At 36.3% G+C, this 24,256-nt stretch overlaps 1 protein-coding gene across 2 annotated transcripts in view; it reads right to left on the bottom strand.

Annotated features, from left to right (window-relative positions):
* The window catches only part of SENP2 (SUMO specific peptidase 2), a 30,810-nt gene that overhangs the window by 4,466 nt on the left and 2,088 nt on the right, over positions 1-24,256 (bottom strand). The window contains exons 2-15 of one of the 2 annotated variants that reach the window (XM_055308152.1): positions 23,697-23,752; positions 19,604-19,737; positions 19,129-19,195; positions 17,283-17,373; positions 14,191-14,359; positions 12,172-12,275; positions 10,566-10,660; positions 10,087-10,138; positions 9,225-9,291; positions 7,411-7,587; positions 5,941-6,072; positions 4,502-4,705; positions 3,879-3,958; positions 644-728 (exon numbers count right to left, since the gene is read on the bottom strand). In XM_055308152.1, coding sequence (XP_055164127.1) covers positions 644-728; positions 3,879-3,958; positions 4,502-4,705; positions 5,941-6,072; positions 7,411-7,587; positions 9,225-9,291; positions 10,087-10,138; positions 10,566-10,660; positions 12,172-12,275; positions 14,191-14,359; positions 17,283-17,373; positions 19,129-19,195; positions 19,604-19,737; positions 23,697-23,752 — 1,513 coding nt within the window. Of the gene's footprint in view, positions 1-643; positions 729-3,878; positions 3,959-4,501; positions 4,706-5,940; positions 6,073-7,410; positions 7,588-9,224; positions 9,292-10,086; positions 10,139-10,565; positions 10,661-12,171; positions 12,276-14,190; positions 14,360-17,282; positions 17,374-19,128; positions 19,196-19,603; positions 19,738-23,696; positions 23,753-24,256 lie in introns of those variants that run through there. The other variant, XM_055308153.1, reaches the window with a different exon arrangement.

Here is a 24,256-nt window from a genome sequence, read left to right as displayed (position 1 = left end):
AGCCCTGAACAGCATTCAAATCTGGCAAGTAAAATACAAAACATGTTCACAAAGAGCATATTTGTCTCTTGAGGACCTGTGGCATGAGACCCTTAAGACCTAAAGAAACAAAATTCCCAGATAAGTAACAAGAACTTTAAATTTTCATTAGCACCAACCAAGAAAAATAGCTGACTTGAGTTTATTAGCTTTTTTGAGAAACATACTAGCATATAGTTAACATTTATAATTTATTTTTTTAAGGATTTATTTGAAAGACAGTGTGTGTGCATGCATACACACACACACATAAACAGGAAGAGGGGCAGAGGGGACAGAGAATCTTCAAGCAGACGCCCTGCTGGGTGTGATGCCTGATGCAGAGTCGATCTCACAACCCTGAGATCATGACCTGAGCCAAAATCAGAGTTGGATGCTTAACTGACTAAGCCACCCAGGTGCCCCAACATTCATGTTTAAACAAGAAATAAAGACTAAGTAGCAGATACCTTGATTAAATGAATTTCTAAAGATTTAGAAATAGATAATTCTTAAGACCAGCTTATGCATGCCTAAGGATAAGTAAGGGGAGGGAGGAAGCCAAGTCTACATAATATGTCACAGTCAGTAAATGCAACAAAACACTCCAAATATCATCACTTACGTGTGGCTTCATGCTGTAGTGGGTCCACTCTAAAAGATTCAGATCAATATTTCTTTTGGTCTTACTTTCATCCTGTAAATACTGACTAAAAAAACAACAAAGAAAGAATATATTGATGAATCCCTGTGGAGACTTACCATTATGATTACAAAGGACATTACAAAGGATATTTAACAGGCAGGCTATTCTCAAATCCATCTCTATTAGCTTTTTAAAAAACAAGATTGCTTTTGATCTTTATTTTTTTTTCCTACTTACTTACAAAAACTGTACATGCCTTAGAAAATTAAAATTTGTAAAATATAAAATGCAAAAGACCTCATAATAGCCACTCAGAATAACTATTAATATTTTACTGTGATTTCTTCTAGTTCTCCACTCCTTACACATAATTTAAAAACATACACTTTATTCTATTTTTAAAATTACTTCATTTTACAACTTGCTTTTTCCCAGTTAAAAATAGATATAAAATGTGGAGCAATATGTGAAATGGGTAAGAGATGAAGAGCACACTTACCATGATGCACACTGATACATAATGTTCTATAATGGCTGAATCATTATACTGATATATTGTACACCTGAAGCTAATGTAACACTGTATGTTAACTGTACTGGAAGTTAAAAAAAAGAAAAAAGATCTAAAACAGAAAATACACTGGCGCCTGGGTGGTTCAGTTGGGTAAGTGTCTGCCTTCGGCTCAGGTTATGATCCCAGGGTTCTGGGATTGAGTCCCATATCAGGCTCCCCACAGGGAGCCTGCTTCTCCCTCTGCCTTTGTCTCTACTTCTCTCTCTGTGTCTCTCATGAATAAATAAATAAAATATGTTATAAATAAATAAACAATAAAAAAATAAAAATAAAACAAAGTTCCTATAGTTGTGGTGAGTACAGCATAACTAGAGAGTTGTCAAATTACTAATTTACATATCTGAAACTAATGTAACATTGTGTATCAACCATACTTCAATTAAAAATTAAAAATAGAGGGCAGCCTGGGTGGCTCAGCGGTTTAGCGCCGCCTTCAACCCAGAGCGTGATCCTGGAGCCCCGGGATCAAGTCCCGCATCGGGTTCCCTGCGTGGAGCCTGCTTCTCCCTCTGCCTGTGTCTCCACCTCTCTCTATCTCTCTCTGTGTGTATCTCATGAATAAAAAAATAAAATCTTAAAAAAAATTAAAATAGAAAACAAATATAAAACAAGGCAACTGGCCTAGACTCAAAAAAAAAAAAAAAAGCCTCTGCCATGAAAAATGAAAAAAGGAAGACTATTCTAAATTATTCTAAAGAGACATTAAATCCACATGAACCCTGACTGACTGCCTTCCTGGATGAAGGAAAAAACTATAAAATATACCTGAGGAAATCAGAACATGAACCAAAGTTACATATGACTGATGACTAGTTTTTCTTAAAAAAAAAAAATTTCTTTGAGAGAAAGGGAAAGGAAGAGAAAGAATCTCAAGAAGACTGACTCTCTGTTGAGCGCAGAGCTCAACATGGGGCTGGATCCTATGACCCTGAGATTATGACCTGAGCCGAAACCAAGTCAGACACCAACCAACTGAGCCACTAAGGTGTCCCCGATGGCTGATTTTCTTTTTTTTTTTAAATTTTTTTAAAAATTTATTTATGATAGTCACAGAGAGAGAGAGAGAGGCAGAGACATAGGCAGAGGGAGAAGCAGGCTCCATGCACCGGGAGCCCTGGGATTCGATCCCGGGTCTCCAGGATCGCGCCCTGGGCCAAAGGCAGGCACCAAACCACTGCGCCACCCAGGGATCCCTGGCTGAATTTTCTTGTGTGATAAGGACACTGTGATTACATAAGGGGGCCATAAGTAATATATACTTAAGTATTAAGAGTGATTTAATTTTATTCAGGTCTTCCAAGGGTTATCAAATTTAAGCCAGGCATCTCCATTCTCATCCTACCCTGCATATAAAGGAAATCAGCATCAGGGAAGCCAGGACTTACACTCTCAGTGGGAGCAATATCATCATCCCCAGGGGGTGGAAATTCGTTCTTGGAAGGCAAGAATCCTAGATGTTTCAAAAAGGTTTGTAGCCCTCTAAATCCAACAAATAAAAAGTCTTATTCCTTAGCACTATTTTCTCTTGTCATGGAGAAATTAAATTTTTCTCTGGGGGTGGGGAGGTAATGATGCAAAAAAAGTCAAGAAAAGCTGAACTGGGAACATCAGGAAAGGAAGTGGGCCTTGGATACCCATGGAGAGAGAGGAAGAAAGAAAGGACAAAGAGTCAGTGTGACAGAAGTATGATTTTTGTGTATCCTTACACTTTGCTGTGTGATTTCAGTAATAATAGTGGTTTTAGTGATAATATGTATGTGTATGTGCACATGTATGGATGTGTACACATTTCACATACATCTTAAACGGAAAACACTAGAAGGAAATAACTGCTTTAATAAACAATCTGGTGTATCTTATGATTTTTTTTTAAACTTCCTTCTCTTTAAACTTTCTATTCAAGATAAATACCTGTAAAAAAGAATCTTTTACACTAAAATAGTACTGAGAAAGAGAGAATGGAACTAATTGTTGTTAATAAGTTTTCTTGTCATTCATTTAAAAGGTTCATATCCTTATAAAACTTATTCAAGTATCCTTACTAAAATTAAAAACGAGAACTCCCATTTGCTTCCATTGAGCAGAGAGACTGCTCTTACTGAACTGCTTCCTCACTGTGAAATTCATATCACCACTTTACACAGCTCAGTTAAGCAGCTATGCTTGAAAGGCAGGTTTCTAGCAATTACTATTTGAAATATTGCCTATAAAGCATATATGCTTTAACTTAAAAGTTACCTCTTGGTTCTGAGATGAACCCAACTCTCTTGGAAAGCATAGAGACATGAGCGGGTTTAAGAATTCAAGGAATAAGACTCCCTAGCTAACAGTTCTTTAAAACATTCAGAATAATGTATCAATCCCAAAGAATCCTAATTCAAATTACAGCATCCTAATAAGACATATTTTGCAATTACAATGCATGACAAACTTGTTTCCAGTGATGCTACTAAATAAAAATGCTCGTTAAGATCAAATATTAGGTTCTTTATTGATAAGATGAGTTCAAGTCAATTCCTGAACAACCAGAAGGACATTCACTAAACATTACACTACCATCCACCAGAGCCTTCTAGGCTTAGATAGAAGACAGATCACCTAACAATGATGCAGCAGTTAAGTTTTTCAGCCTTTACTTACAGGAGCATCTCACAGATCCTGTGGCCCTTTTGTCCCATAGAATCCAGATATTTAAGACACCTTTTTCTTAGGTCTATCACCTGTAATGGAAAAACATAACATCCAAAAACATCTTAACAGGAGAATTTTATTTCTAAAAGGAAAAGTAACTTTTAAAAAGTCAATACATGTACCAACATAAATGGATTTCTAAGACACATTTCTTCTAAAATATCACAGGTAATATGAGCTTCATTTCTGTAAAAGTATGTACTTCTAGTCCTGGAGAAAAGCCTAGAAACTTACTCACCAAAACATTAGTGATCCTCTCAAAGTGATGAGCTTTTTTGGTTTTGTTTTTTAGTTTGTATCATACTTTACTCTTCTATAATAAATCTGTACCATCTTGTAAACAAAACTAAGGAAATCAAATAAAGAATTCATATGTGTACTAAAACTCTTTTCCTGTTTTCCTGTATGCCATCTAGCTTTCTAAGTTGTTCAACTCAAGAACCAAGAAGCGACTCTACAGAGTATACCTTTATATGTACTACTGGACTTTTAACTGGACAGAAAAAGGTAGCCTTCATTATTCAAGAAAACAGCCATTATACAGACTCCAACAATTAACCCTCTCAACTCACCACGAGGCTCCAATGTACCTTCCGATGAATAGGAACCAGAATAAGTTCTTGTTCAAAGAGATTGACCCCTTTGGTCCATCTTTTCACTGCTTGGTAACCACCCGACTTTAATTTGGGATAGAAAAAGGTACTGAATGCATGAAGTGCTGGATACCCTTGTTTTTTGTTTCTTTCCACCAGAAGATTCATATAAAAATTAATGACCTGTAATACCAAGGGAGTAAACGTCAGAACATGGCAAGTACATGACCACAACTAAATTTCTACCTATCTGAATTAGGATGAAATAGAAGGTAAGGAGCTTCAGGAAAGGAAGGTACTAGAGATGGGGATGAAAGGACTGTTTATGGCAGGATATGGAAAATAAAGGATAATCAGGGCAAAATGCAAGGAATTAAGGTGTGAAACTGTACTTTTGAAGCATGTGAGCAAAAGAGCCAAGAGAAGAAACTCAAGGAAAAAGTCTGCAATAATGAAAAGGTGTATGTAACTATATCACATGAAAAAAATATGCAGAAATATTAACTAGAGTTTTACTACTTATAAATTTTACCATGTATAAAAAATATTAACTGGAAAAAATATACTTGAACATTAATATTTTATTTTTGAGTGGTGACACTTTAGAATATTTTTCTTTTACTTTTCCTGTACCTCCAAATTTTCTATCATAAATATATGACATTCATAATGTAAAACAAAAATACTAGTTTTATATGAATGTGTTTATACATCATCCATCTGGGGAGGGGAGGGGAAAGGAAGACAAAGGGGAAAATGCAGGGACTCTGGGGAGTTAAGGAAAGGACCAGCGAGAACATGTGCAAGAACTCAGAGCTAGTTTTAGCTAAATATATAAAGATACGAGATGACAATTAGGCAAATTTTTACCATTATCACTCAAAGAAAAAGACACATTTTTACATTTACATGTATGTATAGTGATCAGTCTATCCCTTTATTATTGAAAAAAATAAAATGGCTCTTATAAGAATTTGTCTAAAATAAAGTATCACTTGCTGCTTCCTTCTCATCAGCTACACCTAAGGTTCATAAAAATGTCACTGAAGAGGTGCCTGGCTGGCTGAGTCAGTAGAGTATGTGACTCTTTATCTTGGGGTCATGAGTTCAAACACCATGTTGGGCGTAGAACTTACTTAAAAACAAATGAATAAATCTGTAAAAAAAAAAAAAATCACTGAAGACTCCTCATAAATGAAGTGGTTGATGAAACAAAGCACTTATGCAGAAAAGTGAAACATGACTAATTAAAGACAGCACAGAATCACAACTGACCACTGTTTATGGTTTGAGATATTTCTGTTTTAGATGAAACTAAGAGCTGCTTTCCCAACCCCTTATAATTAGGTAGAGATCACTCTGGTTATAGACAGTAAATGGTTAAGCATAGTGATAGAATGGGAACAAAAAGAACTTACTTCATCATTGAGCCAGTGATAGTTCTTCAAGGTCTGGATATCACCTCGAGTGATTCGCAACTTGAAAGCACTACTTAGGATTTCATCTTGTGGGCCATGACCTAGGGCATTACTGATTTCCCTTTCCATGTCCTGAATTAGAAAGTCCAGAGGTTGTATTTTAAATAGAACCAGAATCAGATTTCAAGAGTCTGAGGCTAAAACAAACTTTTCATCTCTAAAATACAGAGCAGTCTAATGGTTATTAAAAAAAAAAAAAAAAAAAGTTAGTTCAACTACTGGCTTCTGGAAACAATAATTTGGTAATAATATTTACATTTAAAGTATAATTTCAACTATCCCATTACCATTTATTGAGCACTATGAGCCAAACATAGTACCAGATCCTTGAAGCACATCATTAATCCTTGCTTGTCCTGAAAGTATTATCACCATTTTACAGAAGAGGTGAACCTCAGAGAATTTAGGTTATATGCTCAAAGTCAGACAGTTATTCAAAAGAGCCCAGCCTGGAACCCAGGAGTGTCTAACTTTCTAGCCTTTGCTCCTTTCACAATATTCTTTTTTTTTTCCTTTCACAATATTCTTAAAGTATTTCCACACTTTCCTTATTTACCTATTAAACTTTTATTTTAAAACATCAAAGTAATAGAATTAGGACCCCTAAGAGATGATACTATACAGTTTGGACATGAAGGGAATAAACAAACAGGGAGAAGCTGGAAAATGGAAGCAAGGTCTATCAACTGAGTCCTCATTGAATAGATGACTTCGTGACTCTGAAGAATTATGCAGATAAATGCATATCATATTTAAGCCACTGAGATTGAATCTATAAACTCAATAGAAATTAGTTTCATTCAAATATTTTAAATCTTGCTTCCTCCACTGCACACAACTGTGCCGTTTTATGGCACTCCACTTGCATGTCCAATATATAGTAAGTGCTCACTGCACAGGACTACATAGGACCACCACCTACTAACAAAAATTGGAAAAGGAACCAACATACAGGCTCACCTTTAAAATGAGAATTTTTAACTACCTTCATTTCTTTGGCTTTTCAAATAAATTTTTACTATTTTCAAATGCAATTATCAATGAAAGGGACATTTTAGTAAACAATAATCATTTTTAAGAAATGCAATGAACTCATTCCTAATGCGAAACTCATAGTATGTAACCCAAAATATTTGAAGAAAAATCTACAAAGAACCCATTATGTCCCAATATATGTGACAAATATGTCTACTCACATTTGCTGAACTAATGTTCTGATCCCTTAGGCTACCTTCACAGATCACTAGTGATCAACGTAGCCAGTGACTAGATAGCCCTTGGACCTGATATCTTTCATACACTCATCCCTAGGCTGGAGAAACTCCTCAAAACAAAACATGTGTTCAAGTCCTGATAACTGAGGTTATTTAAAGATATGTCTCTTATTCTGATCAACACAAGAAATAATACCTCTGTAAGTTCAAGAAGATCATCCATCCTTTTATCCCTCTCTTTGCCTGAGCAATGTTTTTCTTTTGTCTCAAGTATTGACATTTTCCTCCTGAGTAAGCCATTGCTCCCACTGCCCAGGCGGAGTCGGGCTGACACCTCTTCGGATAGGTCAGGTTCCAGCTGGTGTCCCCTCCTCTGATCAAAAAAGTTTCTATATTCTATTGGCATGTTTGATATTTACACATATAAACATATATCACACATGAAACATAAAACAGTGCCATTATCCTGAAAGGAGAGAATTAGCAATCTCCCAAATAAGTAAAGGAGATTTCGCATATCTGTCTGTCCCTGAGAGAGGGAGCAAAAAAATGCTCAAGACCTAAGGCTCACAGGACACCTCAATTACAAACCGTGAAGAACACTTGTCACTTTCCCTACAGGCAGCAAGAAAAGTATTTTCAGTTCTCTTAAGCCAATGAAAAACATGATGGTTACAAGACTTTTTGAAATGTTTTTTAAAAAGCAAAACATATAAAAAAAAAAGCAAAACATATGACCCATAATCCCATCACTCAGAATAAAGCATTATCATCCTTACAATAAGTAAACTTGCTCTATTTCATTTTTAAAAATTATTTACTACAGAAAAATTTACAGACCGCTTAATTTTTGTAAAATTAATACCTATGTAAGCGCCATTTGGGATAGCAAATAGACCTCTGCCAGCATTCTAGAGACTCTGACAATATTCATCCTTATTGTGACCCCATGTAACCTTTAACACTGAATTTGAAGTAGGCCAACTTTTAAAACTAAGAAATGGAGTTAGAAAGAGAGCTTTAAACTAGAACTACAGTAACCTCAACATGCAGAGCCAGTACTCTTCACTCTAGCTAAGTATCTGAGGCCTCAGAACAGGCAGCTGCTGCCCCGACCCCAACCCAGGATCCCAGACAGCAAAGCCTTCAGGTTCAACACAGACAGAAGCACGAGGTAGTCTTCAGCCAGGTTCCAAATATGCTCCCTCTCTGTCCTCTCTCAGGCATAGTTCCCCTCTTTTTTCAGCTAGTGTTCCACAGGTGATAAATGATAACTCAATACAAAAGGCTTCACTCCAAATGACTGGGAATGGGAATGTTCTGAGACTTAGACTAATCCTTACAAAGAGGTCTAATGGGAGAAAAACCTGATCAAGCTAATACTTCACATAAGCAGTGCCCTAAACTTTGGTATTTCTATGTATCTTAAATATGTCTAAAATTTCAAGTTGCCCTTAATTTAGAAATGTATTTCTTTTAGATATTGAATGTTTATTAAAAACATTTTGCTGCTATTATTTAAAATGTTGATATCACTACGGAGATCCCTGGAACACTTTTTATTCCAGTACTTACACAGAAAAATGTAAAATCCAATAGAGCATGAGATTGCTAATATTTTCAAATAAACCTGAGATCTTAACTAAAAAGAAGGTCCTGAACATATTTTAACTAAAGAACATATGGTTTTTTAAAATTCTCCAAAGGAAGCCAGGCAATACAGATAAGTGTTGGGATAGAAGCATGTTGATCTCTCTCACAATAAAAAAATAAATAAATAAAAAACAAACAAAAAAAAAAAAAAACTGGCCACCATACAGAGATAAAAATCCGGGAATTTAGAAGGAAGCCAAAAGTTGTGTATCTTCAAAGCCTGCTGCTTTTTCAAAGAAAACAATGAAATTAGAAATCAAAATAATATTTTTCATTTCTCTTACTTTCATGAGCACCATTTTAACATAGTTCAGGTGAAAGAGTAAAACATATAAAATTTAACTAGTTTCCACTTACACCTTCATTTTCAAGTCTGATTCCAACTGTCCTCTCTGTATCAGAAATTTTTCCCTTTGAACAACACCTGAGGAAAAATATTGGGAGAGTATAGACTGGATAATTTTAACCTGTAAATGTGAGATTAGTTTTAGAAATAAGACAATAATTTGTAAACAAAAACTGCCTTAAGTTTATATAGTCCTCTAAACCAAGGGTCAGCAAAATTTTTCTGAAAAAGGATAGTAAATATTTTGGGCACTGCAAGTCTTATGTTTTCGTTTTTGTTTTAAGTAATCTCTGTCTAAGGTGGGGCTAAAACTCACAACTCTGAAGAACCGAAGATCAAGGGTCACAGGTTCTACAGACTGAGCCAGCTAGGTGCCCCAAGTCTCACAGTTTTGTCACATCTTCTCAACTATCATAGTTTAAAAATAGCCAGATAGTATGTAAATGAATTAGCATGAATATGTTCCAATAAAACTTGACCTAAAAAAAATAGGCAGGTGGACCAGATATGGACAATGGGCCATAGCTTACCCCATACTCTGCTATTAAAGGAACTATCATTCAAAATCCCAAAGGCACAGAATTGCCTTTATTGTTCTTATACTAGAGGTGCTAATTCCTAAAGATGCCCACCACAATTGCACTCTTATCCAAGTGCCACCTGCATCTCCCAACCCCTAACACCCAGCAGAGAAGGGCACCTTCCGAGTTAGTGTGGGCATCTGACACAACAGCTACCCACGTACCCATATATGCTGACCAGCTGTTAGAGCTGAGGAGAATTCATAATCCTTTAGAAATAGTTATTCATTAATATAACTTATAAAGAAAATAATATATCAAAAGAAAACTTAGAATGAACTGAACCATGTACCTCTTCTCACTTCTCACTGAGCATAGCGGTCCCCTTGTTTCAACAACTCTATCTGTGAAGATGATAAAGAAAAGACTTTATGTTTCCTTTATTAATCAATCATATAGCTAGAATTTCAACTTACATAGTTTCCAAAATATCAAGACATTCGCTTATCATTTAATGCCATTTAGTAAACAGCTAGTGGTGAAATATAAAGAAATTAACAAAATAAATATTAAGAAATGAAATTTTAGGCTCACAAAATATTGCTAAGTAGAAGCTAGGAAAAATAATCAAGGGGTATTTTATGAATCTACTTCATCTTGAACAGTTTTTTACTAAACTACTTGTACTGGATAAGCCCAAGTCAAAGCCCTGGGGTCTGACAATGCTCTAAAGTTTGGTATACCATCTTTCACTAGGATGTCACTTCTCAATTTCATATGCACATGAACTAAGGCCAATATAGGGAGACAGGGCTAAATCTGGGAACTCACATTGTTTTGGAACAAACTGAGTTGTTTTGACTCCGTGACTTTGCTCTTCCCCCCAGCCTTTGGTCTTTAATGTGTCCATCTGACTTCTTTGAGAGCTTAAGAACACAAAAAGTAAAGAAGGTCAGATACAAAAGGAAAGTCTACCATAAATATTCATCATCTCCATCTGACAAGCTTCTCGAAACAGGGGTTACTGATTACCCTATAACATCAAATTATGAGAGGATGCAACACAGCACCATCTGGGCCTGGAATACAAGGAGTGTAATCTTGATTCTAATACTTCAGCCAAATTACCTAACCTTCAGTTTCAACATTGCTAGAATGGGATGTTCTCAATCCTCAGAACCACCTCAACCAAAAAAGCTCAGTGTGATAAAACTCAAGTTAAAAGCTGAAAAATGTTAAATGACATAATGAAATGGATCCTAAAATAATACAATAAAAGCAGGAATGTAAACAGCAAAATAGTTTGAGGATTTTGCTAACATGACAAGAGCAAAAGCTCATGAAGCATACTGCTGCTGCCAACAGTGACTAGTCAAAACAAAATACTAGCATTCTGCCGGAGTAAACTAAGAGGAAAAAAAAAAGCTTACAACAAAAGTTAAAATTCCTAGACAAATAATCTTTTGCTATTTGTACATTCAACAAGCTAAGCAGTCTTATGACTTTTTCACCTTCAACTTGCTGTTACATAATTTCCAGGATCCCCCCACCTCTGCTGTGTATTCTCACACCACTTGTTAGAATTACCATGTGTGCCTCAATGCTGAGCTCACATATTTTCTGTCCTGTTTTTACAGGTGAATATAAAGCCAGACATCAGTTTCTTCTGCCACTGTCATGTTTTGCCCAAAGCATTAGAGTATTTAACAAGAACTCCTATAAGGAAAACTTTCTATAACCTGGGGTGACTTTAATCTTGTCTCTAAAGAGGAAGACTTTCAATCTTGCAAAAATGCATTCACTGAGATGCCACAGGGACTGTGTGTGTATCAGAGAGAGAGGCTAGGGTGGGAGGGAGGGAGAACTGGGCAGGAAAGGAGAAGGAGGGGGAAGAGACAGAAAAAGACAAGACACTAAGGGAAATGTAAATGTATGTGCTGGAGAACAGAATGTTTTCCAAGAACCTGACTTCAACCTGTAATTCTACTTTTCTATATCAGAATTTCAGGAGTTCATGTGAACAAAAGATTCTAAAGCTAACAGAAAAATCTATTTTGGGGATCCCTGGGTGGCGCAGTGGTTTGGCACCTGCCTTTGGCCCAGGGCACGATCCTGGAGACCCCGGGATCAAATCCCACGTTGGGCTCCCGGTGCATGGAGCCTGCTTCTCCCTCTGCCTGTGTCTCTGCCTCTCTCTCTCTCTCTGTGTGTGTGACTATCATAAATAAAAAAAAAAAAAAAAAAAAGAAAAATCTATTTTGTAAAACCACTACACTCTATATATCTCATTACTAGATACAATGTTCAGACAAATTATAAGGCCAGTTCTCACAATGCAAATCTCTTCTCTCAACAGAGCCTTTCTCATCAATCCCCTCTCCAAAAATAAGGAAAAAGATGTGTGGCAAAGCATTTATTTTTGTTAGCTCATTTTTACCTGTGATAAGTTGGAGTTCCAGGGGAAACAGAGTTTCCATGACCACCTTCTTTAAGTCGCTCCAGTAACCTTCGGTATTTCTCTCTTTCCTCTTTTTGAACACCCTACATAAAAGAAAGGATGTCACTTAAGTATTAACACATTAAAACTATCATTAAATTATAACTAGAGACTACAAGGTCAAATGCAGCCCAGGATGTGTTTTATTTGCCAGCACTTTTAAATGTTCTTTTAATTACCAACTTTATAAATTTGAAAAGAAAAACCCTAAAATCTAGCCTCTTTCAAAAAACTGAATCAACACTCTGGAGCCATGTAGTCCTTAGATGGGCCATTGACTCCACTCCACTCCACTCCTTTTCATTATCTGCTAGACTCTGATGGCATCTGGGTTTTTGACAGCAGTTTTTGTCAATCACGAAACACTCAACAGAAATAATCCACCTGCATATTCAGAATATTCAGTTTCCAAAATGGATCTGGTCCCACCAAAATCACCAATGACTTCCACAGCCAGATCCAGCAGACACTTCCTCAGCCCTTATGTTACTTGACCTCTCTCACCAACACCTCACGCCGCTGACCTCCTTGTGCCTTCCTAGACAACACACTCCTAATTTATCTTCTCAAGTTTCCACTGCTGATTATTTCTTCTGCCTGCCCCCAAATGCTGATGGCCTGCCCATTATCTCTTCTCTCACACTACATTCTCTGAGTGAGTACTCTCTCCAGCTCCCTTGATTTATCCAACACCAATATACAGAAGATTCAGAAATGTGTCTCCAACCCTGCCTTCTTCTCATAACTCCCATCACCTATATCCAAGAGTCTACAGGAGAGGTCTTCTTGGGTATTTCACCGGCACTTTAAACAATGTCCAAAACTGAAGTCATCATCTTCCCCCTAAACACATAGGGTATATTAGTCAGTGACACGTATTTATCCAAAACTGAAATCTGAGACTCAGGCTCCTTTCTCTAACTTTATATTACCCTTAGCTAATGAATATGCACTTGCTAATATTACTTTCTAATATTTCTAGAATACATCCTGTGTATACCTTATATATTTGCTCAGTCCCATCTCTGATTTCTCATTGAAGAGGTACTGAAGTCTGCCTCAGTCCATTCCTCTCTTTGCTTGCCTCCACTGATTACAACTACTTAGGTACAAGCTACTCAATTTTTGAATTGCTGACAACTAGCACAACACCTGGACCTCAAATAAATAATTCTTTGACTAATTAAACTAAGTGGCTCAAAAAACCATCTAGCAAATCATGACAGGTGATGGTCCTGGGAATGCCAAGTACAGGAATAATTCTAAATTCTCCTAGAATAAGCAAAGATCTCAAGAGGGAAGTAAAAAAGAAGACTGTTGATGAAGACATCATGCACAGTGCCTTGAAAAAGGAAAAAGTGGACATGTTCACTGTTTATTTCACTCAGTCACAATTATGCCTTATAAAAGAAACAAGTTAGTAGAAGTCAAACACCCAAAAGGAATATAATCTCATTTCCTAGCATGATTCCTTTTTTGTCCTATAGTGGAAAAAAAAAAATCTGAAACTTGACTAAATTATGTATGTATACAGTATCTCCAGAAGGGTATATATAAGTACCAGCAGTTACTTGCTAAATAACCATCAGACAAGGTCATGGGGCCAGGTACTGGAAGGGAGACTGGGAAATTTACAGTCACTGTACACCTTTCCATCCATTCTGAATTCTGTACCCCAGGACACACATTACTTACTCCCCTAAAAACCATAACCTGTTTTTAAAAAGAGATCAGGCGGGATCCCTGGGTGGCGCAGCGGTTTGGCGCCTGCCTTTGGCCCAGGGCGCGATCCTGGAGACCCGGGATCGAATCCCGCGTCGGGCTCCCGGTGCATGGAGCCTGCTTCTCCCTCTGCCTGTGTCTCTGCCTCTCTCTCTCTCTGTGACTATCGTAAATAAATAAATAAATAAATAACCTTTAAAAAAAAAAAAAAAAAGAGATCAGGCTAAAAGGGCTTACCTCCTCCACGGTACAGTGGGGACGCCTCAGACCCTTGCCACCCTCTTCAGAAATCATCTCTGTTACAACCTGTTCCTGAGGCTTCCAGGTTAAGGAACTCTCTGAAGCGCCTTTGCTATGACGACGGCCCCCTGGTCTTCTGTTGTACCCCTCTGAGTTCAAAGTAAAACTGAGAGAAAAAAAAGAAAAGAAAAAGTTAACAACAAACTCCTTAAATTACTGGAATCTAAGCTCCCAGACCATCCTGCGATTAAGCTGTCTGTGTTAAGCCTGTTCCTGTCAAATCAGACAACTACTATTCACAAAAGTTCAATCTATCTCTAGTTCAGAGGACACCCTGGCATTCTGCTATAGAATATCTGTCTACAGTCACCAGGATTGCCACACGAAAGTCTCTGCCTTCTTCCTTGACCCCAACTGTCCAACCACAACTGTGGATTTAGCTCTCTTGTGACACATACCCTCTCCGGTACTACACTTTTCCTTTAATCATGTCTGGACCACTGGATTAATTATTGGTGTCATTATTTGTTTAATGTCTACATCCCACACTAAACTTTAAATTCCATGAAAACAGAGATTACATCCTTTCACCATTGTATCCTAGTACAAGATCTAGGCCACAATGTCCAAAACTGAAGTCATCATCTTCCCCCTAAACACATAGGGTATATTAGTCAGTGACACGTATTTATCCAAAACTGAAATCTGAGACTCAGGCTCCTTTCTCTAACTTTATATTACCCTTAGCTAATGAATATGCACTTGCTAATATTACTTTCTAATATTTCTAGAATACATCCTGTGTATACCTTATATATTTGCTCAGTCCCATCTCTGATTTCTCATTGAAGAGGTACTGGAATCTTAACAAATAACCCAAAGTCATAGGTGCAAACCTCCAGTTATTAAATAAATAAGTCATGGGATATAATGTACAGCATGGTGACTATCGTTAATAATATTATATTGTATATTTAAAAGTTACTAAGAGAGTAGACGTTAAAAGTTCTCATCACAAGAAAAAAAAAACATGTAACTCTGGATGGTGATAGGCATAATTAACCAAACTGATTATAGTGATCATTATCACTAAATATCTAATCATTAGATAAATATCTAATGTAAATATCTAATCATTATATTGTAGACCTGAAATAAATGTTAGTTATAGCTCAATTTAAAAAAAAAACAAAAACAAAAAACGACTCTAATATGAAAGATAAAATCAAACCAAAGTGGGGGAAGGAATTTAGAGGAAATAAAGTAGGGAAAAGAAATTTTAAAATAATTAACAGCTTTAGAGAGATAAGAAAAGATATTGTATCCATCTTTGCCTTTCTTTTTTTTTTAAGTAATCTCTGTGCCCAACAGGGGGCTAGAACCCACAACCCCAACATCAAAAGCCACATTCTCCACCAACTGAGTCAGCAAGGCAGCCCCTTTTTTGCCTCTTTTAATAAGATTCTTAGAACAAGAAAAAAAAAAAAAAACATAAGATGAGGGAGTGAAAGGATTCTTCCTACTTAAAAACTACAACATCCCTCCTCAAAAAAAATCAGTATAAAATTTCTTTTTTAGGGAAAAGAACAACAAAAGAGAATATATATAGAAATTAGATCAATCAGATCAATATGGAGAAAAATTAGGTCTACTATCCAAGCAATAGAAATTCTAGAATGTGAGAATACAAAAAGGAGAAGAAAATTATTACAAAAATAAGAACATTTCACAAAAATGATGTGCATTCAGTATATTATAAAAACTTATCATGGTTTCTGAACTTTCCACATATATATTATACTTCAAAAATAAAGTTTATAGAAAAATTAAGTTTAGGGGAGGTGAGTGGGAGGATGGGTAAAATAGGTGATGGGGATTAAAGAGCAGACTTATTATGATGAGCACGGAGTAATGTGTAGAATTGTTGAATCACCGGACTATATACCTGAAACTAACATAATACTGTATATTAACTATACTGGAATTAGAATTTAAAACTTAATAAAAAAACCTAAAGTTTAGGGGCACTTGGGTGGCTCAGTCGGTTAAATGTCCGACTCTTGGTTTTGGCTTGGGTCATGATCTCAGGGTTGTGGGATAAAGCCTCACATCCAGCTCCACTCTTAGCATGGAGTCTGCTGGAGATTGTCTCTCTTTCATCCTCTCCTTTGCCCCTCCCCACTGCTTGTATGAGAATGAATGAATGAATGAATGAATGAATGAATAAATAAATAACATAAAATAAAATAAAATAAAATAAAATAAAATCCTTTATAAAAATAAAAAAGGGATGCCTGGGTGGCTCGATCCTGGAGTCCCAGGATGGAGTCCCATATCGGGCCCCTTGCATGCAGCCTGCTTCTCCTGTCTCTGTCTCTCTCTCTGCCTCTCTCTGTGTCTCTCATGAATAAGTAAATAAAATCTTAAAAAAAAAAAATTAAAAATAAAACAAAGTTTTTTGTTTTTTTTTTTTTAGATTTATTTATTTATTATTTATGATAGACATAGAGAGAGAGAGGCAGAGACACAGGAGGAGGGAGAAGCAGGCTCCATGCTGGGAGCCCAACGTGGGACTCGATCCCGGGACTCCAGGATCGCGCCCTGGGCCAAAGGCAGGCGCTAAACCGCTGAGCCACCCAGGGATCTCCCTAAAACAAAGTTTAGAAGTGAGCAACAAATCATTTTAAAAGGTTTTCAAAATCTGATGCTATATGAGGCGCCTGGATGGCTCAGTTGGTTAAGTGTCTGCTTTGGCTCAGGTCATGATCCCAAGGTCCTAGGATCGAGACCCACATTGTACTCTCTGCTCAGCAGACAGGCTGCTTCTCTCTCTCCTTCTGCCTGCCACTCCCCCTGCTTGTGTGCTCTCTTTCTGTCAAATAAGTTAAAAAAAAAAATCAGATACTATAAGCATATGCTATGGTATAGAGAAAGTAACACACACCTGAGTTCAAATTTTTCAATAGCTGTATGATATCTGGCAACTTACTAACCTCAGAGTACTTATTTAACAAGATTACATAACAGAACAAAAGAATGCCTAGCAAGAGCTAACACCTAATAAGTACTAAGTTTCCATTTACACTTACCCAAAGGAAGGCAGGACTCTTCGGGGCTGATCTCGGGTTACTGTCACTCTGATCTTTGGATAGTCACTTATTCCATTAGGGGATTTATTACCTATTTTAAAAATGCATTTGTAATTGTAAAAAACAAAACAAAACAAAACAAAAACAAACCCAAACCTGTGAACAGTCTGCATTAGAAAATCTGTGAGTGGTCTATATTGTAGAACTAAATATCTTATTCTTTCACATGCTATTACTATACAACACAGAGATTCAACACAAACTGTAAAAAGTTGAAGAAAAGCAATAGTGCTTTATCTGTATTTGATCTCAGGGAGACAGTAAAAATTCACAGGCAAGCTTTTCTAGTTTCACTTGCTGTAGCATCAAGAAGCATGAGGAACTCATGATTACAAACTCCATGTAATCAAATCAAATTGAGTGAGTTGTTCAAATCATTTCTTCTTCCCAAGAAAACAGGAGTTATTTTTAAATGAAAATCTGCTATATGTTACTACATTTCACTGGAAGCTTCCATCACTTATGAGATCGTCACTATACTTCAAAAAAGGGTAACCAAACTTTTATCAGCCATATTTACTGCTAGAGCTACTGCACAGGTATGGAGCTCCTGAGGACTCCAAAATGTAAAGAAATCTAAAACTGAAAGTTTTTCCATGAGTCTGTAGCAGCAAACTTAAACTGACCTGAATTCCTTTGTTTGCAAAACCTGATTTGAACCAATGTTCAATTCTAATGGGATTTTTTAAAATAATATTCAATAAACACGATATATATAAAATATGAAAAATTCTAAATTCCCCAGTACACCTTTAAGGATTTCAGATAGGAGACTGTAGACTTCTTTATGCAAGAAACGTGCCCCAGGAATACCTGTGCTTCTCTGACAAGGCTACATGAACACATAGAAATATAGTGCTGACAGCTCGGCGCAAAACAAATGTACCATCCCTTCCATATGTCCATTTTAATAATAAATCATTTTTAACTATATATTCAAGCAATATGAATAGATTATAATATCTAATTTATATTAACTTTTAAAATAAAATGAAAAACTTCATAAAAGTATCATCTTTATTCCAGGTCCTTTGGAACTCAGGGGTGTGTGTTTACTCCCTTTTGCTCTTCTCTGCCACCAGAGATACTTTACTTAAAAAGCTTGAGAGGAAACTTACTACTGTAAAGTTTTTATCATTTCCTTAGTTTCTTGCACTTTTAACTTCTGAACCCACAACTTTTCTAAAAGCTTTTATCCCTTTCTCTCAAACTTCATAGACCTGTGTGACAGAGATCACAGTCATTTTTCTGGAGTCCAGATTCTTCCTCTTTTTCGCCATGATAGAATTTTAAGTTATGTACGGTTATGTACAACAATTATAATTCAGTTATGGGCTCCAAGAATGACGTGGAGGCTCCCAATCCATAAAGCTATCAGAACTGAAAACCTAAAGTTGTTCTCCCATCAGATGATGTCCCTGAAAGACAGGGTTTATTTATTTTGTTATTTGTTTTGTATTTTGTTATAAAAGATTTTATTTATTATTTTGTCATTCTGTTACTTGATAGCACATGCCTGACACAGAGTAAGCTCGCAGGAAATGTTTTTTTTAATGAGTGAACCCTGAACTAAGTCACATTAAAGACAATGATAATACAAATAGAAAACACAAACAGTAAATTCAATGACAATTCTAAAGGAAAACTATTTAATTTTTAGAAGGTAGAGAGAATATGTCTGTGTTCTCAACACAACCCAAATGAGTGGTTCTTTCATATTCTCAAAACTCAGAAAACAGAGGCAGGAAGAGGTAGAGGAAAGCAGAAGGATCTCTGATCGCCTCACCCAGTTTCAGCATGTTGTTCCAGGGTCCAGAACCTGTCAGTTCACAAGACGATGAGTTCGAAAATACCTTAAAACCAAATAGAATCACCTCTGTAGTATCTCAATTTTAGAATTTAAATAAGTTTTTAATATTAAAAAAAATCACTCTATTGGTGATGATTTCGCTAGCTCATGGAAGAGACATCATCAGTAGACCAAAAGTTAAATTGGTGAAGACTCACAAAATTATATATAAAATAACTATTTCAGGTTCTCTACAAATACTTAAGAACAGATGTATTATTAATTGAGCTCTTTATAAATATTTTTTAAATGTGTATTTTCTTAACCTTTAACTTCTTGGCCTTTATATCAAGGCTTATAAACATATCAAAGTCATTCTACTCAATTCCTAAAAAGAGAATATTTCTAAAATTTCACTTTAATGATTAAGTATGAAGATCAGTAGCCCCAATGGAACCCTATCCCCACTGACCTCTCCTGAAGGGGCCACATTCCGTGTTCCATTACAAGCAGAGGTTACCATGGGCTTTGTGGTCAGCTGGAATGGGAATCCAAATAAGCTGGCAGCATTGTAGAGACTGGTTTTGACTTGGTGAATGAAATAATCTAGACAATATAATATAGATTACATTTACATACATATATAGAGTAATAAACTTCTAGCAAAAAAATTAGATTATATCTTAGAAAAGGCCTCTCTCGATCTTTATTAGAAGTATTATTTTCAATCACTGAGATAAGAAGGTATCCATAAAAGTAATTTTTCTCCTATCTTAATAACTAGAATTCCAATATTGTGATTTGGAGGGGTTTGGGGTTGTTTTGTTTTGTTTTGTTTTGTTTTACGTAGGCTCTTCACCCAACATGGGGCTTGAACTCATGACTCTGAGATCAAGAGTTACATGTGGGCCGCCTGGGTGGTTCAGTTGGTTAAGCGTCTGACTTGTGATTTTGGCTCAGATCATGATCTTGGGATTGTGAGACTGAGTCGGGAGTTGAGCTCTAAGCTGGTCGCGGCTCCTGCTTAAGATTCTCTCTCTCCTTTAGCCCCTCCTGCCCCATCACACTTTCTCCCCCTCTTAAAAAAAAAAAAGGCACGTGCTCTACAGACCAAGCCAACCAAGTGCCCCTAGCTTTTTTTTGTTTGTATTTTGGTTTTTTTTTAAGTAAACTCTAGCCCCAACGTGAGGTCTGAACTCAGGACCCCTAGTTTAAAAGTCACGTGCCCTACCAGCTAAGCTAGCCGGGCATCCCATGATTTTTGTGTTTCAATAAGATATCTCTTCTGGAATCCTATGAAAACATTAAACCCTCACTTCAGCAAATCACACACTGATTCATAGAGAAATGGCCTGAAATGACAACTTTTAAGCAATGAGTTCTTTGGAATATACAAAATAAATAAACCAGAGAGACAGCGGCATAACTTAACCTGTAGCATGTAGACACTACATATGGCAGAATTTTACAGGAAGCACTAGAAGTTACTCACTGGTTTGTCCTTATTTCCTGGGCAGGTGACAATATATTCCTCAGTAACTACTTACTCAGTACCTATTATTTATTGGCTACTTGAGGTAGAATTAGTGAAGTATAAAACATGCAGCTCTTAAACCTCTATGATGAAATAAGGCTGTATCCCTCTACTGGAGAAGGTATGTTAGATCTGATGTAGCCCTCCCTGTCACCAAAAATAAGAATTACAAAATAGTAAGTAGATAAATAAGGGGGAAGGGTAGATTTCAGTGCCTGCCACACTTCCTCCTTTTATGACACTACCCTTTCCTCATTTCCTACACTGCTGACTGGCTCTCCACAATTTCCTTTCTATTTCCCAAGTAAGGGTATTTCATAGCACTAATTTGAGAGAAAGAGACCATCATTTTACCCACCTTCTGCATTAGAGAAAAAAAATCCTGAAATTAAAATGGTGGCTTTTAAAGAACAAGCACTCCAAAACATATAAAATAGAAAATAGAAAGATAGGAGAATAACTTAAACAGACAGAATGTGATAGCTAAGTGAAGCAGAATGCAATTTGAAGTAATTTGTAACTAGAGAATAGGTAAAAGTATTAAAGTTTGCAAATTACTTGTTTCTCATTCTGAGACTTAGAGAATTCCAGGTTATCCCTCTAGTAATGTTGACGGATATCATTTATATTCTGCTGCACTTTCTTAAATGGAAGAGTAAGACCATTAGAGACTGGTGCTTACCCCGCAGACTGTCATCCAGACCCCAGAGGGAATGGGGTATTCCTAATAACTAACATAGTTAAATAGTGGATGGTAAAAAAAAGTATTGTAATACTTATTTTCCTACAAACTTGTCAAAATCTGAGTAGTCCTTGAGATTATGCCAAAAATATCTCAACAACTCAAAAAAGGAGGAGGAAGAGGCAGAGGAGGGGGGAGGAAGGCAGGCTGGCTTGCTTCATCTATAAAATGGGGACAAGACCATCTTCACTCACAACAGACTAAGTCAGATCTCTTAAGATCCCTTTCATCTCTAAGATCATGAGTCTGCGATTCTAAGATCTTCCTTTTCATTTTACCCTCCATTTTTCTCTCAAAAGAAACCAAGAGAGTTGTATTGTCCAACATAGTTGCCAGTGAATACATGTAGTCACCTAAGTTTATATTTAATTAAAATTAAATTCAGCTCCTCAATCACACTGGCCCCAATTCAAGTGCTCAATAGGCATTATCACAGAGAGATCCATCAGAAGCATTGATGTAGACCTTTACAAATTCTGCCGTAATATTACATCTGCTACCCACTGCTTCCCCCTTGGCTTAGATTATTTCTATAGTTTCCACTCAGAAAATTACAATACCTATTTCATGTAAATCATGGAGGGAGAAAAGGAAGAAAGTCCATGAAATAGATGATTACCATAATTATTTCAGGAACCTTCTATAATACCATTGTCAAAATTCTTTTTGTTTTTCTTGTTTTGATTGAAGTATAGTTCACAAACAATGCTACATTAGTTTCAGATGTTACCACTCTCAAAGGTCTTTACCACACTGTTATTTATTTACACTTTTGTTTAAAATTGACTCATATTTTTTGCTAAATAAATGTATTTGAGGGGTGCCTATGTAGCTCAGTCAGTTAAGAGTCTGCCTTCAGCTAAGGTCATGATCCCAGAGTCCTGGGATTGAGCCCTGTATTAGGCTCCCTACTCAGAAGCCATTCCCCCTGCTTGTGCTCTCTGGCTCTCTCTGCCTGTCAAATAAATAAATAAAAATCTTTAAAAATAAATAAGTAAATAAATAAATGTATTTGAAAGGTAACTTTATATCACTACTATAAATATAAAAGAACATTATTTGCCTTATACAGAAATTAAACAACAATATTAAGTTCTAGCTGTAGCTGTTAAAAGAAGGGAGAATCATATGTAAAACATACTAGCATTAAATCAAGAATTTCTGCTTGAAATAATCCAAAAATTAAAAACAAATAAAAGGATACAACTTTTTACCACATAACTCACATGCTATACTTAATGCTATGAAATGTTGTATCCCCTCAAATCATTTCCTGAACTGATATCTATCCTGTGCTTTGGGAAAATACTGTCCTAATGAATTTAGTATAAATCTGGCATTCAAAGTCCTCTAAATTTGATATACCTCTCTCTAACCAACTTTTCCTTGGAGTTCTATTCACTGTTTCCTGAGTTGCACAACTCTCCTATACTGTTCCCTCTACCTAGAATGCTTTTCCTTCCTATTGCTCTGTTGATATCCCACCCATCCTTTAAAATCCATCATCAAATATTTACTGAGACTTTTAAATCAGCTGAAAATTGGACAGTATTTTGTTACTATTTTTCTTATTTCAATCATCACATCCCTACTGACGTTAGCAATTATTTATATGCTTGTCTTATACCCTCTATGATACAGTCGTATACCTATACAATTGTAAGGTCCTTAAAAATAGAGACCCTATCTTATTCATTTTTCTTTTTCTTGTAGAATCTAACATATTGCTTAGCAGTAAGACATGCTCAATAAGTACTCCTTGGATTTAAATGAAATGAAATCTTAACAGACATGTCTACTCCGAAGGTAGATCGAAATTCACATTCATTCTTGAAACAAAGGAACTACTATTATAGCACTCCATTGTGCCTTTTTCCTTTAATCTAGTTTTGTTCTCTTCTATCAAGCTACATCTAGCCCTCTGGATACAGAGAAGTAAATGATTTGGGGCAACACATTAGACTCATTCCCTCAGCTATGTGAACTAGATGACTCAGTTTGAAGTAGCTTTATACAATGTTTTCTCCTCAAAAATAAAAAGCACCTTTTCCGTATAGGAAGATTGAAAAATTTTAAATACATATTCAACATACAGCTTTATTTATCTGGAAAGATACTCAAGTCCCTGATAACAGTGTTTACCTCTAGAAAAGATAACTGAGTAGAAAAGGACAGGAAAGAGACTTAACTGTTCACTGTACATACTTTTTACCTTTGGAATTTTGTTCCATGCATACACTTTTCCCACTTAAAAAAAAATCTGATTTTTAAAATTATCATATTCAATACCTAATCTTGGTCTTTTGGCTGGTATTTCATCAGTGTCCACTGTAGAAAACAAAGTGCTGAAAAGAGAAGGGAAAAATATATATATATATATATTTATATATACACACATCCATTTCTATAAGTAAATCTAGTATGCATATAACACATCCTCTCTCTTCACTTTGTCAAAAAAAGAAATTCAAATCATGTTAGAAAACACTCCTCTATAGTAGGCCTCTACTATTTGAGGAGTTAACGCTATTGTTTAAACTATTTGAAAGAGACCCAAAACTCCCTATTAAGTGATAATCTATAATCTGATAAGTACAAATTTGCAACTGGCCAAAAATCACCCGGGTAGTAAATGAACATAGGTAAGAGCCTAGGACTAGTATTTCCTTTTTCTCTCCAGAAGTGATTTTAAAATAACAATTTCCTTGGGGCAAACCCGGTGGCTCAGCGGTTTAGCACCTGCCTTCAGCCCAGGGCGTGATCCTGGAGTCCCTGGATCGAGTCCCACATCGGGCTCCCTGCATGGAGCCTGCTTCTCCCTCTGCCTGTGTCTCTGCCCTTCTCTCTCT

This window comes from Nyctereutes procyonoides, unplaced genomic scaffold, assembly GCF_905146905.1.
Source record: "Nyctereutes procyonoides isolate TBG_1078 unplaced genomic scaffold, NYPRO_anot_genome, whole genome shotgun sequence".
Classification (NCBI taxonomy): Eukaryota; Metazoa; Chordata; class Mammalia; order Carnivora; family Canidae; genus Nyctereutes; species Nyctereutes procyonoides.
The sequence above is the reverse complement of the archived record's forward strand: the minus strand, read 5'-3'. Positions and strand labels throughout refer to the sequence as shown.